This window comes from Lathyrus oleraceus, chromosome 5 (genome assembly GCF_024323335.1).
Source record: "Lathyrus oleraceus cultivar Zhongwan6 chromosome 5, CAAS_Psat_ZW6_1.0, whole genome shotgun sequence".
Taxonomy (NCBI): Eukaryota; Viridiplantae; Streptophyta; class Magnoliopsida; order Fabales; family Fabaceae; genus Lathyrus; species Lathyrus oleraceus.
In genome coordinates, this window is record NC_066583.1 from 440,835,561 (window position 1) to 440,851,892 (window position 16,332).

At 40.7% G+C, this 16,332-nt stretch overlaps 1 protein-coding gene and 1 long non-coding RNA gene across 8 annotated transcripts; one reads left to right on the forward strand and one right to left on the reverse strand.

The window, feature by feature from the left end:
* Window positions 1–3,583: 3,583 nt before the first annotated feature.
* Window positions 3,584–7,482, reverse strand: LOC127085318 (uncharacterized). 7 transcript variants are annotated; one of them, XR_007789085.1, is made up of 4 exons: window positions 7,103–7,482; window positions 5,868–6,336; window positions 5,017–5,773; window positions 3,584–4,947 (listed from the first exon to the last, which is right to left on the reverse strand). It is a non-coding gene; the product is annotated as an uncharacterized LOC127085318 (long non-coding RNA). The 7 variants fall into 7 exon arrangements; XR_007789084.1 differs by having other exon boundaries at window positions 3,585–5,233; window positions 5,489–5,773; XR_007789088.1 differs by having other exon boundaries at window positions 3,585–4,947; window positions 5,123–5,773.
* Window positions 7,483–11,818: 4,336 nt separating this feature from the next.
* On the forward strand, window positions 11,819–12,595 carry LOC127081232 (uncharacterized). The gene has a single exon (XM_051021511.1). It carries the CDS (start codon window positions 11,819–11,821, stop codon window positions 12,593–12,595), a length of 777 nt encoding a protein of 258 aa, XP_050877468.1.
* The last annotated feature ends 3,737 nt before the right edge of the window (window positions 12,596–16,332 follow it).

A 16,332-nucleotide genomic window follows, 5' to 3' on the forward strand; every position in this document is an offset into this window, starting at 1 on the left:
TCAAGTGTTCTTCATGTTCTTCATGTGTTCATAGGCTCAAGAACAAATGTTCACCAAATTGGACAAACTTTATATCAAAGGAAAGGTCTTTCAACGTACATCATGAATATCAAATTAATTTAGCCTAATTCCTCATAAATTAAGAGAATCGAAGCCAAACATAATCATGCATGAAACTTCAAATCAACATAACTCTCTCATTTCTCAACCAAATTTAGTGAAACAAATTGCAGAATTCCCTACTAAGAAAGATCTATCCAAATCATCAATCAATTTCAAGAATTATTGAATTCGAAAAATCACCTTAATTTGAAGACAGTTGCGAAATCGCGCGTTTTAGGCCTTGAAATGTGAAAACAGAACTTCTATGATGCTTGTATAAGTGAATGGAACAAGTCTTGTTGCTCAATTACGCACGATCTTGATGAAATCTTGAATTGCCATTGTTGCACCTCACTTTAACAGTCCAAAATTTGGCTTGGAAATGAAGAAATCTCGCTTCAATTAGCTTCAATAATGTATGTAGATGATTAATCAATGAAGATCTAAGCAAGCTTTTCGGAGATTTTTGGAAAAAAAGTGAGAGAGAAAGTGAAGAGGTTTTTGTGATTTCTAGATCTAGATCTGAATTCTGTTATGGTTATCAAAAAACAGTTAGAATTATGTTTATATATGCTATGTTAATGATGTTAGTAAACATGATTAGTGCTAATGGAATGGATTAGTGAAAATGCAAGTTTCATGCTAAATGACCAATTAGTAATTCACCCTCACTCATGTAAAACCAATGCAACAGTGGAATTTTCTGGTTTGAGCAAGTTACAAATAGCATATGTGAGCTAGTGCAAAAGGAATGGAGTGAAAATAATGAATATTTCTCAAAATGCACTTTTTCCCTCCACTTTTTAAATTAAGTCCACTTGAAAAATGCACTTTTTATGTGATGAGTTTTCATGAAATGTGATGATGGATCATGATAGTACATGTCAAATGTGGTTTGCTCAAAAAAAGATCACCCAATTTGGCCTTGTGAATCAAAAGTTATGCCACTTTGAAATTCAACTTTTTTGGACAATGATCAATCCATAACTTGCCAACCACACATGTGAAATTCATGTTCTTGGACTTTTTGGAAAGGTGAGAGCAAGATCTACAACTTTCATGTTGAACAAAATTTCATTTGAAGCATTTTTGGACACGTAATTTTGAGGTGAAAAACTTTCCATTTTTGGCAATTTTCAATTACAAGTCACTTTCTATTTTTGGAAAGTTTCCATCTGACTTTATTTTCTTCATTGTTGATGTTTGAAATGTCAAATGAAACTTGTTTAGACATGAATGAAGTGTCTCTAACCCTCTCCCTCCTCCAAATCCATGAATTCAGGCACAGTTGACCACAGTTGACTTTTCTGACTGATAGATGAATTTCAGCTTGACTGATCAAATTGAGCTTCAAACTCCTGATGAAATGGCTCAATGATGAAACCCTAGCTTTCATAAGCTCAATATAATCACATGATGATCCCCATATCCACTGAAAACCCCATCTCCTTGCTAAGCCCTGATTGGCACAAATGCAGATGATTAGGGTTGACCAGAGGTCAAAACCCTAATCCCCAGGAATATGATCAAGCATAAGGAATCTCTCGGTGATGATAAAACCATGATGATGATGATGTATCATTTCAACCAAGATCAAGCTCAACCTCTTGAGGAATCAAGAAACCCTAACTTGAAACACCAACCTCAGATGGCTAATGATCCATTCAATGAAACCCTCAGCTTGAATATCTCAACCTCTTCATCTTCTGACCAAGACTTATGAGGACGACTTGCACAATGTAGCCATATGATGTGCAAATATGCAATGCCTAATGACCTAAGAATGATATGCAATATGTTAAGCTAGTCCCGAGAGAGGAGGGCAAATTTTGAGGTGTTACACTTAGCTCTTTGGAAAGGTGAGACCAAGAGGAACAAGTTTTATGTTGAACACTTTTTCATTTGGAGCTTGGAACTTGGAGATATTTGAGGTGGAAGTTTGGAAAAATTTGACATATTGAAAATTTTCTAAGTGTCAAGCCATATGTCTCAATATTCCACCTTGCTAAGCTTTTTATGGGATCTTCAAATGAGAAAAGTGTATTCATCAAAGTTGTAACTCCCTCAAAGACATTCAAAATGGTCACCAATTTCATGTCACTTGATCAATGGTATAGGTCAAAAGTGACCTATAATGTAGCCTCATATAATATGTGCAAAGAAGTTGAATTAGCTCCTACTACAAACATAAAAGTTGAAGTAGACACATTGAATTTAATTGTGAAACTTGGAAATCTTTGATCTCATAAAAATTGAGAAAGTTATAGCCTTGGGAAGTTGACTTTCAAATTAGGGTTTAGACAAAATGACCTATAATGTTTCAACATAGAAAATGATTTTCCAAGCAAACCTAGATCTAGGCCTCAACATTAAAGTTGTTTGTAATGTTATTTAGAGTAAGGTTTCTCTTGGAATAATTTTCATATGGTGAAAATTATTGGAGATAGGGTCTAGGGAGACCCAGTTTTGGTGAGATGAATTCATCTGGCCAACCACCATCAACCAACTTGCTAACTTCCAATTCTCTTGACTTTCTTGGCTCATGGTAGATCATATATGCATAGTATAATGAAATTTGTAGTTTCCCTTGAGAAATTTGATCAATTGGTGAGATAGCTTGTTGGAGAAGTTACTCAAGATACCCAGTCAAACTAGGGTTTCCAAGGCAAATCACCTTCAAACTTTTGAAGCAAACTTGATCAATATAACATGTAGAAGCAAATGGGACTCATATATGATGATTTTAACCATTCTTGAATTGATTTTTGGTTGTGCTCTTTTGTTCATGAGGGTCTTAAACCCTAGATGTGATCAATGAATCAAGGAAATCATGTCCCTTACCTACAAAAGAGTTAGACAACTACAAAGACATATTCTTTGGTATGTTGGTTAGTAAAATGATAAAATACAAGTATGATATTGTTGTACCCCTAAATTTTCCCTCCCTTTTCTCACTTATGTATCTGATCACTTGATCAAGAGATGACTTGCATACATCCATAACTCACCCACATGCATCATTCCTCATGACTTCAAAAGAAACTTGGGCCCAGGAAGCCAGGGTTCACACAGGTATCAAGATCCAAAGGCATGCGTTGTTCACATCATGTGAAACCCTAATGACGGTGGTGAATGTTTGACTTCAACAAAGTTGTGACCAGACAACTAGGGCATTCAAAACTCTAATTTCTTAGGGCAGGAGCTCTTGGAGCTTCCCTAGGCCTCATCTTGGTCTCCAAAGCCCTAGTCAGGGGAGGGTAATCAGAGGAACTTGGTGGCTTGACTGTCAAGTTGCTTGACCTAGCTTGGAGCCTTGATCTTAGTTCAAAGTCTTTGGTGCTATTCATTTGGTTGGGGACACATCTTTAGTCATCTGAGCAATCAAACCCCTGAGTTTCAAGCCACTTGTTGGTCATGCCATTGGTTCATGGGTGCTATATCAAAGCCTTAACCTTATGGTCTCATTTCGTGGTCTTGTTCATATATACTATCAGTCAAGTTATTTTCTTTTCAAAAGTCAAACATTCAAGCCAATTGTGAAACCAATCTCCAATCATTTTTAAAAATCATTCCAATCCATTTCATCCATTTTAAACCATTACATCTGATTCCATACAAGAAAATACAAAATTTGGCATTTTTGACCAACTGTTGACTTTGGTCAACAATTGACTTTTTGGTTAACTTTGACCAAAGTCAACCCAAATCCATTAAACCCTAAATTCACCCATAATTGTCCATTGAATATCCATTTACAAAGAAATCACAAAGAAAATACATTTTGACCATTTGTTGACTTTGGTCAACAGTTGACTTTGGGTCAAATTTGACCAAAGTCAACTTTTACTTGTTATTGCCCATCCAACTTGGCCTGGCCTTTTTCTTCAATACATCACCCAATCTTCATTTGTTGTTGATTTTTATTGGTTTCTTCCATTGCAAGCAAGTCCCATTGTGCAAACCATGTTGTCTTGACCATGAACCAATAACCATTTGCCTTGGGCTTGCCCTAACCATTGACCAAGGAGTTCCCTAACAGCTTAACCATTGTGCAACAAATCCATGGATGCATATGGTTTAGCCAATGTTGTTGTCACAACTCATGTCACATATTGCTTTACAACAACACCATACCACCATCATGCTAGCTTGCTACAACACATTGCTGCCACAAACTCATCAGGAAATGGCATTGGATAAGCATATCATATCAGTTTGCAAATAAGCCTAAGTTAACATGCAGCCATGTTCATTGCTTGGTACCTGTCACAGCAATAACCAAACCTGCAAAAAAAACCCGTTGGCAGCATGTTATAAATCTCAAATAAAAGCAAGCCATGAGGGAAGGTCTAGCTGCTACTTATCCAGGTCAGGAGGAAATCTGCTTGCAGCAGACCACTAACAGGACCAACATGCACACTGAACCCAACATGTGTGAATCCTGTGGAAAATGTCACTTCCTGACCAAGACACTAACCAAATGATGAAGCCAAACCATGACCATTGGCTTAATGGATTTCCTGCAGCAGAATCAATGTTGACCATGTGTAGCCTTGAACCAAGCATCCTACACAATTTTAAATCTTGCAGCAGTCCACCCCACTACACATCATTTCTAACCAAAGTAAAGTCAGTTCAAGCTACAACCTGTTGCACACACTTTGCCTTGCTTGATATTTTGTAGCAACACCATAAGCACATAACCAGTGGAACCTATACTTGGCCTTGAGTTTGTCATGGTGATAATGGCATGGAAGCTTCAACCTTAAACATCCTGCTCACAATCCAACACAACAGTCACGACACATGCGATGCAGCTTTGCATATTGAACCTAACACAGAAACCTGTAACACAGTTAATTCAACGGGCAGTTCAGCCAAATCCTAGCAAACCACAACCATCAATACTCCTACATTTAGTTCTGCAGCATATAAATTGGAACCAGGACAAGAACCCTGCTATAAGACTAATCACACTGCATCATCAAACCAGCTAATGTGTAAGCTTCATACAACAGACCTGCTGTGATCCTGCAGTACAACATATTGCCATGCCATAACTTGGTCATTCTTGCCTTACCTTGCCACACACTGCTTTGCATTTTGCCTTACCTACCATGACAAACCAGTCCTGCATTCACCAATAATCAAATAAATTCAAACATGTTAGAGGTTATGCTAACAAATCCAACCATACATGACCAAGAAAATGACATGATGATGCAAACAATATCCAAGTCATGACCAAAACAATCAACAAAAAGAAAGCCACACATCATTAACTCAACTCATCCTGTCAAAGAATTATGACCAAGCAAAACTGAAGTTGAACCTACCATTCACCATCAATGGCTAAAGGAACATGAGGCACCTCAATTCATATTACCTGTTCCAAGCATCCATCAACTATCAGCTAAGTTGTCTAGCCAATTTGGAGTAAGAATTGCAACAAGAGAATGAAACCACAAACGCCTTATCCTAATTCATAAGACTATTTTGCTAGCAACTAGCAGCTGAACTAGTCATCAAGTCAGGATTGCTGCAAGCCTTGAGATTATGAGCTGCTACATGAGTAAAATCTGTAAGCAGGCTATCAATTTGACCACAAGTGAACCAAAACCAAGGCAATGCTACAAGTTGCTACACCCTGTTACAAGACAGAACCAATAGCCTGCAAAACAGTTAATGCATTTCCATGGACCTTGAGCAGAAACAAGCCAATGATGCATCACATTACCCAAGAGTTAATGGTTAAGGGGAGATACCTTGATCCAAGCTACATGGCCTTTGGTTTTGATTGAGTCAGAGGGTAACATCATGCTCCATTGAACTGGCCTAAATGTTGCATTTTCAAATGTGAGTAGCTCATGAAACCATCATCACAGCAGTGGAACACACATCTAAACAACATCTCATACCAAACCTGCATCAAGACTTCATATCACACCAAACCACATCAGTCTTACACAAGCACCACCCTGCAACATCCATGTCCATCATCAAGCCAAGGCATAGCAGTTACAATGAAGTTCTTGGTGAAAGCAGTCAGCTGGTCAGTCCAAAGCATCATGATATAACTTGGCAAATGCATGTTGTTGAACCTGTTTTGGACTGTTGCAGAAGCACATTGAAGCCATGCCAAACCTCCAAAGCCATTGAATTTCCCAACCAAGCACATCACAGGCCCTGAAAAAATTTGTCCCATGAAGTGGATTCAGCAAACAAGATCAAAGTCTGCAGTAAAAAAAAAGGGAGCATGAGCCATTAGTGGAGCATATGAAAAATGATCAAAAAGAGGATGTACATGTTAAACTTGCAATGTATTGAATCCAATCATAGGCTAAACATCACTCAATGACCAGTTCAGTAGGTTTCCTCTAATTCATTGGTTTAATCCTAAGCCTAAAGTTACCTGCTACATCCAGTACACATCCAAAACACCATTAACCTTTTGTTTCATCATGAAGTCACTTAAACTCCATTGAAACTAACCCAACATGACTTCAACTCATTAATCACCAAAGGAAAAACCTGCTCAGTAGTTCACCATTCATGAACATGTTCAATTCCACTTAAACTAACCTACAATAGCCAGTCTAATTCATTCACTCATTAATCAATCTCAACTACTTAGTTGATTCTAACTAACTGAGTTTCACCATGAACTCAGTGAGTTGAATGCAACTAACTCCAAGCCTAAATAACTGTCTCCAATCCTAATTCCAATCCAAAAATAATCCCAAACCTAGACTCTATATAAACAGTGGATCACTCTCATTTTCCATCACTTTGAACCCTGCGAATTCTGAGCCATTTCTCTGCAATCTCTCTCACCCTCACTAAACCTCTTACTCTCTCTCACAAGAAAAGCCATTGAAGCTTCACATTGAAGCTTCAATTCAGCTTTAGTTAAGCCCCTTCACACTCTATTATCAAGTTTCAGAAGAAGAAGGAGACGAAGAGAAGAAGAAGAAGGAAGAATTAAGGTCAGGAAGCTTACCGGCGAATTCTCCGATCATCTTCTCCGATATGTCAGTTAGGTTTCGTTATCACTTTCTTGCTCTGAGTGTACCGGCACGTAGCCTTTAGGCGGAGAAATGAAAACCCCATGGTATTAGGCATTAATCTCCAGTGAGAGTCGTGTAATTGAACTTTGAATAGGCTAGGTCTCTTCCGTTGCTAGGAGCGATTCCATGAATCCTTTAGTTGTTGCTCAATTCCGTTACCACAGGCGTGTCTAGCGTGTTATGATGCTTAGGTTGGTAAGGTATAAGAGGACACCGGAACCGTCAACGGCCGCCGGTGCGGTGGGCCAAGGAGGACAGACGATGAGATGAGTTTGTAAGGTAGCGCGCGTTTAACTTAATTTGACTCTGTTGACTTGTCTAAGTCAACTGAGGTGTTTGTTGGGCTCAAGTTTGGTAAGGCCCATGGCAACTTACTATGTACACACTAGTTCTTATAAGTGCACCCCCAAGTTTAGTGAGAAATGAGTTTGGGCTTAGTTAGCAAGGCCCACTAGCATTTTACTAGTTTCCCATTGCGTTTTATGTTGCACCCCCCTGGGGTGGAAGGTTCAGATGTGCTGCTTGGGCCCAGACGGCCCGTTCCAATTTCATTAAGTGCACCCCTGTGTTTTTTTGGTTATTGGATTTTTTGGCTGGACAAAAATCAGCACTGGGCTCATCCTGCAGCCCATTAGTCTGATTCCAGTTTATACCACCCTTTTTCCTTTCACACCCTATTTCCCTTTTATTTGTTTCTTTCATTTTCTTTTGGTTTTACATTTTAATTAGGATAATTAGGATAATTTCAGAATAATTAGAAAATTAATTCCTATTAGAATAATTAGAAAATTAATTCCTTTTAGGATAATTAGGATTAATGCCTTTTAGAATAATTAGGATTAATTCCCATTTTTAGAATATAATTAGGACTAATTAGGCTTAATTCACATTAGGACTTTAATTAGGATTTTAATTAGGAATGGAATTAAGTTCTAATTAGAGTCTTTTGACATTAGGTTAGGATTAACATTAGAATGTAATCAACCTTAGACCATAAATTTTAGCATATTTCACTATTGACCATTTTGTCCTTATGGGCCTAATTTTGGTATCTTGTGTTGAAACTTGTATGCTCCCCTTAGGATTAGAATTCAATCAATTTTAGGATTTAACATAGAATTTTAATCATGATTTTAATGAATACTTTGACATGCTCCCTTAGGATTTCTAATCTAACTTAGAATATTCAATCAATTTCTAATGCATGATCCCTTAGGATAGATTCTAACAATTACTAACTTCCATTAGATCCAAAACATAGTTCCCCACAAAACTAAATCCAAACCCCCGATTAAATTGATCAAAATCAATTTTGATTAATTAAATCCTTTGAACTTGTATAATCCCACAGTCTAATTGAGTGACCACCTTGGTCACTTAGTAGGACTTTTCTTTCACGCTGTGGAGCTCAAGGCCTCAAGACAAGATCCTCAATCAAGGCATCCTCAGTTATATCAAGCAGCGGATTATTCAAGCACATCAAAGGTGGCGTCTTCAACTTTCAAGCACTTCAAAGGTGGCGTCTTCAACACTTGTTAACTCAAAGTTAGAAGAGTGTGACACGAGCCTTAAGCAATAGAGAAGGAGTGGACTGGAGTATTCCTACCCCCATTCTGAGTATCTTTGGGTATGGGACGTATGACCCAGCGCTCATCGTATTCACCTCTATTCATAGACTTTAGCACAATTCTAATCATACGATTGACAAGTCTATCTACAAAAGCAAAAACAACAAAAGCAAGGACAACGTCAACAACTTATCAATCATGAATCAAGTTGTACGATACGAGCCTTAAGTAATGGAGAAGGAGTGGGACTAGAGTATTCCTACCCCCATTATGAGTATCTTTGGGTATGGGACGTATGACCCAGCGCTCATCGTATTCACCTCCATTCATATACTTTAGTGCAATTCGAATCTAACAATTGATAAGGTCTTCATCATTGCAAGAAGCAATTACAAATATTCTTCTCCTTCCACTTGAAAGTTAATGTGATTCTCATCGTCCAGTAACTATCAAGTCTATCCTCTCTTCATTCTCTTCAATTCTCAATCATTCCATTCTAATCATTTCAATCTCAATCATCTTTTCCTCTTATCTCCAATCAATTTCTTTTCAGCCCAGTGGGCTGAACTACGAAAGCTATGATTTCCTCATTGCACAATGAGGGTACGTAGGCAGGAGAACCCGGTTTCTTCGTGAGCTTTATCTTATTTATTAATCAATCATTCTTCATTCCTCAATCAATACCATCTTTTTGAGATCAAATATCATTGTTCCTTGTGTTCCATTCACCTCTTTTTAGGACGCTTAATGAACAATCCGTCTTGTGAACCAAGAGCTGTTTGTACTATGTAACAAACACTTCTCCCTTTGTTTTTGGTTATTTCGCTATAGTGATACCATACCTTGGGCCCCTCACTTGTTGGTTTACCTTTACTCTTCGATTCAGAGTTTATTCCTTCATGGATCCAAGACATTCTTCTTCTTTGATCTCAAATTGTTTGTTCCCCAGCAAGTGATACATTCTCCCTTGCACCCAACAATACTTTCTTGTGGGTCTCATTCTCATCCTTTTAGGACACTTAATGAATAGTCCTGCCTTGTGATCCAAGAGTTGTTCGTGCTATGCAGTCAAACACTTAATTCATTCTTTTTTCGGTTATTCCAACACGATGTTGAAGGCCCTCACGCGTTGGTTCATACCAGTTTTGCTCTTGAGTTCGAAGCCATTATGTTGGTGCAAGTTATAATCTTCATCACTGTATATCTCCCTTTCTCTCTTTTCGTAGTATTCCGGACTACGATTGCTCTGATTTTCTCATTGTAGAATGAGAATACGTAGGCACGAGGATCCGAATCCTTGGCGAGCATACTTCTAATTATTTCTCCTTTGCCTTAGGGCATCATTCATATCTTTCACAATTCATTACCTACCTTTGATCAGAAACCGTCCACCTAGTGACATATTATACCTTTGACATCAAAATACACTTTCTTTGGAATTCCATATATACCCTTTTTAGGACGCTTAATGAAAAGTCCACTTTTGCACCAAGAGTTGTTCGCGCTATGCAGTTGAACACTCAATTCCTTCTTTTTCACCCAACCATATAGTGATACAATGTCTTAGACCCCCCACTTGTGGTTCATGCTACCTTTCCCTCTATGGTACAAATTATATTTCTCCTATGGATTCCAAGAAACTTTGACTTTTGATTTCAAACTAAACCTCTTCAGTCACTTATCACCATATACTCTAGTGTGTGACTTTGGTCACTTCACTCCATTCATTTCCATGATACCTTCATAATCTACCTTCTTTCACTTCATGTGATATACCAGTTATCTTTGAGCCAAATACAATATACCTTTGTCCTCCATCTTGTACCTTTTTGTGAGCCAAGAGCTATTTTGTTTGTCTTGTCAGGCCTTGTAGCTTAGACAAACATCTCCTTACTTACTTTGTAGCCGCATTCAGGCAACCCTTTCTTTTTCGGTTATTCCAACACGATGTTGTAGCCCCTCACGTATTTGTTCATACCAATTTTACTCTTGGGTTCACATTTTTTCACCCCTTGTTGGAGTTTAAATCATATTATCCTTTGGTTCAGACCATACCTTTGATCACTCTTCTTTTCATCTCCCACCATTAGTTCTCTGATCTACGGAGCTCTGAATTCCTCATTGCAATATGAGGATACGTAGGCATGAGAGCCCCAATCCTCACCGAGAACTTTATCTATTTCCTTTCCTTTTTCCATTCCTTGCGAGTAATCTCTAGTTAACACCTATTCGAGCGAGAACAGTCAAAACGGTTCCCATGGAATACCATGGATGTTTGGGGTGCTAATACCTTCCCCTTGCATAACCGACTTCCTTACCCAGTATATCTCTTTTCCCCGGGTTTTATCGATGTTTTCCCTTCTCTTTGGGGACAAATAAAGTTCGATGGCGACTCTGTTGTATGTTTGAGCGCGTGATACGTTCGGGTATATTTCCACTAGCTTCAGCTGGCGACTCTGTTGGGGATACTTCGTTACTGGGAGTATTTCCTAGTCGCTAAAAGAAGTCGAGCCTAGTTTAGGTTGTTCCCTCGCTAGTTTAGGTGTTTGCCTTATAGCTTTACTCGCCTTTATTTATCGCATTCGCTTTATATTATGGATATATCTGTTACACTGTTGTTGGGATGAGTTAGATTACATGAGAGGAAAGCTCTATACCCGAGCTTAGTATACACATAGGTTAGACTTGTGGATATTCGTGTAGTCCTGCGTTCCGCACGTTGGGGGTCACGAGAACCACACCCAGACTAGATTCACTTGGAAGTACTTTTGTCCTGTGAGTATTCACTACGGAAGGGTATTTTCATTTCGAGTCGATGACTCTGGAAGACTTTCTAGGGACCACCTTGGAGCACAGTCCACACCTGTGAGGGGGATATGCCTTTTCATTGCAGGATGTGGCACTTTTGAACTTGCAACATGTGGCACTTACAGATTGTCCAGAACTTCCTGGGTTCCGACCCCATGTGACTTATTACCATATCATCATTGCATTATCATTCATCATGACCAAATTTTTGCACATGCATGTTTTCCAGGAATCCAAGAGTCCAGTCTATTCACCAAGCACTTGAAGCGAAGCATGAATCCCGAGAGGAAGAGCATCCACAATTACAAGTTTGTGGAACCTCCATTGGCTGTGTTGAGAGGACTTGGGGCACGATTAGACCTGACTCACAAATACGCCTTCAAGGAAACATATGGTAACCTATTGGGAATTCTGAACACCGAGGTCAACATCACCGTTGTGCACACCTTGGTACAGTTCTACGATCCACCACTAAGTTGCTTCACTTTCCAAGACTATCAGCTAGCGCCGACATTGGAAGAGTATTCTCATATTTTGGGTATCAGGATAAAGAACCAAGTGTCGTACATCCGCACTAAGGAACTTCCTGAATATCGAGAACTTGCTGAAGCTCTGCATATGGGAAAGAAGGAGATGGAATCAAACCTGAAACCAAAGGGTGGAATCCATGGCTTCACATCTAAGTTTCTTGTAGACAAAGCTATCACTTTCTCTGAAGCTGGAAGGTGGACTGCCTTCAACGCCCATCTAGCTTTACTCATCTATGGGATTGTCTTGTTTCCGAATATGGAGGAGTTCGTGGACTTGGCTGTTATTCACATCTTCTTGACTCAGAACCCGATTCCCACTCTTCTTGCTGATACTTACTATTCCATTCACGTAAGGACCCAGAAGAAGAAAGGGACTATCGTCTGTTATACCCCTTTACTGTATATATGGTTTATTTCGCATCTACCAAGTGAAGGTCCCTTCATTGAGAACAAAGATAATCTGAAGTGGTCCCAGAGTATCATGTCCTTAAAAGCTAAAGACATTCCTTGGTATTCTTGAGTGTATGATGGCGTCAAGGTCATCCTCAATTGTGAGGATTTTCCTAATGTGCCTCTTCTTGGTACAAAAGGATGAATCAACTACAACCCGAGGTTAGCATTACGACAACTTGGATATCCTATGGTGGACAAACCTAATCTCGCAAGTGTAGAAGGTTTTGTTTTGTACGAAGGAGTCGAAGAACCAGAGTTGATCAAGAAGATTGTCAAGGCTTGGGGGTCAATTTGTCCTCAAGGAAGAGCAGAAATGGGTAAGAATAATTGTATCGCCAAGGAAGCCTACACCAGTTGGGTCAAGAGCAGAGTCAGTGAGGTCTTATTGTCGTTCCCGCCTGAACCATCCATGAACCTTCGATCTTCTGAGCTAGAGAACCAGCCAAATTCTGAGATGGATGAACTGAAGAAGGTTATCAAGACTCTAGAAAAAGAGAATGTCGATCCCAAATCTAAGCTTGCTAAAATCTCATTGGAGAAGGAGACTTTGAAATTCAATCTGAATCAGAAAAGGGACCGAGTTCGTCAAGCTGATGATGAGGTGCAAACCGAGGTTTTCAAAAGACTCAAAGTGGGTGACACCCTCAAAGGGACTTATGTCAGTCTGACGACCAAAAAGAAGTAGTTGGCCGAAGCCCAATACCGAGATGGTAAAGCAGAACTAGAACACATGGAGCAAATGAAGAAACTTCAAAGCCTGCTAGAAGCTTGTAAGAAGGAATTGAAGGATGAAAGAAGCCGCAACAAACAGCTAGAAGTCACCCTTCACCAGAACCAGTACGAGCTGAATCAGAAGCTGGAAGAAATCCAAAAGCTGAAGGAGCAATCACATGGGAACCCGAACGACAATAACATGCAGTTGAATGAGCGTCCTGAAGACCCCTTCGACCGAGGGAAGACAGTTGTGAACAACCCCCCATCCGAAGGAAGTGAGATGTTGGGGAAATGGAGCGCCTGCCTGTCTCCCAAATCACAAGCTTACTATGAGGAGTTGTTATCTAATTATTTCTAGCCGCTTGTCTTTCAGTAGATTGAGGTCTGATTGGACTGATGTGATCTTCTTGTAGCCGATGGGCATTTTCTTGATGTATTTGTATCCTGTTTTACTGATATGGAATAAAAAGAGTTTCTCGATTATTGGCTTCATAAACTGTCTCTCTTTATTCGCTACATAATTGCTTGTGTAAATAGACTCACGGATTCTTTGGAATTTTTTGTCTTTACAAGATTATAATAGTAATATTGAATGCACACATCAAATCTTTTTGCATGCATACATGCATCACTACATATACTTGCCAAAAGCTGTCAGAAAACAAAATGCTTACACCCACCGTTTTGCTGCAGCAACAATGACGAGTCATCATCCGTACTAAACCCGCTCCAGCAAATCAAAGATCATGGACGAATATGAAGCCGACAACGCTGCTGTCCGTGAATCCCTTGCCCAGGTGCAAGGGGAGATGAATGTGTTCAGGGGCAACATGGAGACCATCCTGGAGCTCCTCCAATCTCAGAGGAACCCTACCTCTGCTGCTGCCAATGTCACCCGTGCTGCTGAGGTGACCATTTCTGATACTGCTGCTGGCACTACCGTCGATCCTCCGGCGGAAACTGTGGTGCCTAACACTGGGAACCGCCAAGTGGTCCCCACGGATTCCGCTAGGCTTGCTGCTGCCTACCTGTGGGGAATTCATCCTCATCTTGCTGCTAGCCTCACCAGTGGGGGAGCTTTCTTCCCTCACTCGACTCTTACCACTACTGTTGGAAACTCTAGTTTCCCTTCGGTTCTCCCTGCTCTCCACACTACCCCGGTCATTGTTGCTGACCTAGAGGACAACCAGGGTCAGGTCCCTGATGACCTCCCTAACGATGATGAAGACTACCGAGGCCCACGCCTCCATTTCCAACTGCCTAGCCAAACTGCTCAAGCTACGAGCACCGGCCAGATCCCCGTCCCTGTTGGCTACCCAGGGGCAGAATCTGTTTCCATGATGATGAACCCTGTATCCCAGTATATGCAGGCAGGGGCACCTCAGGCTCCCAATGCTCAGCCTGGGATGCAGTAGTTTCAACCTTCCAATGCTGCTCAGACTGTGCCACCAGGCTTCTCTTACTCGCCCATGTGGTTCAACCCGAGCATGCCAGCGCCAATCGCTCCTGAAGCCTCTCGACTGGCCAGTCAGGTCGCTCCTCTCGTTGATGATCCGGCCAAACCAGCGGACTACCAACTCATGGACGACAAAATAAGGGCCATTGAGGGCTTCTCTTCTTTTGGGATAGACGCTCGAGACCTCTTCTTGGTCCCGAACATGGTTTTGCCTCAGAAATTCAAAGTGCCTGATCTCCCCAAGTATAAAGGTCTTAGCTGTCCCCGCAGTCATCTCACTATGTACTGCAGGAAGATGGCTTCACATATTGATAACGCCAACCTCCTAATTCATTGCTTCCAAGATAGCCTGACTGGGGCTTCCTTGGATTGGTATATGAGTTTGGAGCGCTTGAAGATCCGATCATGGAGAGACCTCTCCGCGGAATTTTTGAAACAATACAAGTACAACATTGACATGGCTCCAACAAGGCTTCAACTACAGAACCAGTCGCAAAGGTCTAATGAAACCTTCAAAGAGTATGCTCAACGATGGCGCGAAATGGCGTCTAGGGTTCGACCAACACTATCTGATAATGAGTTGGTTGACATCTTTATGGGCATGCTGCATGGGCTGTATTTTGAGAAAATGATTGGCATTTCATCAAAAAACTTTGTCGATATGGTCACAATTGGGGAACAAGTTGAGAGTGGGCTGAAGTTAGGGAAAATAACAGACACGACCGCGCCGCAGTCAGTCAAAAAGAGACCGCATGAGGGCTTCACGAAGAAGAAGGAGGGGGAAGCAAACGCTGTGTTGGCGAAGGCTCGCCCCCGATATCGAGTTCTGATGACCCCTATGTCGTACTATCCTTATTTGTATGTCGCCGCAACTCAATACCAACAACCTCCTTTCCAGTATCAACCACAGAGAAGCAATCAACAACCAGCTCCTGCTCAGAAAGATCAGAATCGACAATACAGAGGAAACTATGGCAAGCGCACTCAGTATGACAAGATCCCAGTACCTTATACAGACTTGGTACCATATTTGATCCATGTGGGGGCCATTGTGCCAAAAGAAATACCCCAGGCTGTGCCGCTTACCATTATAAACATAACCCCAACACCTCATGCGCCTACCACGCCGGTCACGTGGGACATTCAACCGAAGATTGCTGGCCATTAAAAAATAAAATACAAGACTTGATTGATAGGAAAATCTTTACCTTCTCGGAGGAAAAGCCAAACGTTTAGACAAATCCCCTACCTAATCATGATGGTCCTTCAGTCAGTGTCGTCATTGAGGAAGAACCCGCAGAACCAGTGAAGTGGGTCGATGAGGTGAAAACTCTGTTCTCTGTTGTGTTGAGAAAACTTGAAGAATTTGGGTTTCTAGAGGGAGTACATAGTGATTGCTCAGTATGTGAGTCTGATCCAGATGGTTGTGAATAATTGAGAGAATGTGTGCAAGAACTGATGAATCAGGGGTTAGTACAGTTCTCTAAGTCTAAAACAGCCGAAGAGGTAGCGATAATCGAACCAATAACTATTGTATACAGGAAGAAGAAGGTTGAAGCTCCTCCCAAGAGGATTCAGCTTAACCATTTCCGTGTTCCCACTTCGTTTCCGTATCAGGATACCAAGGCAGTGCC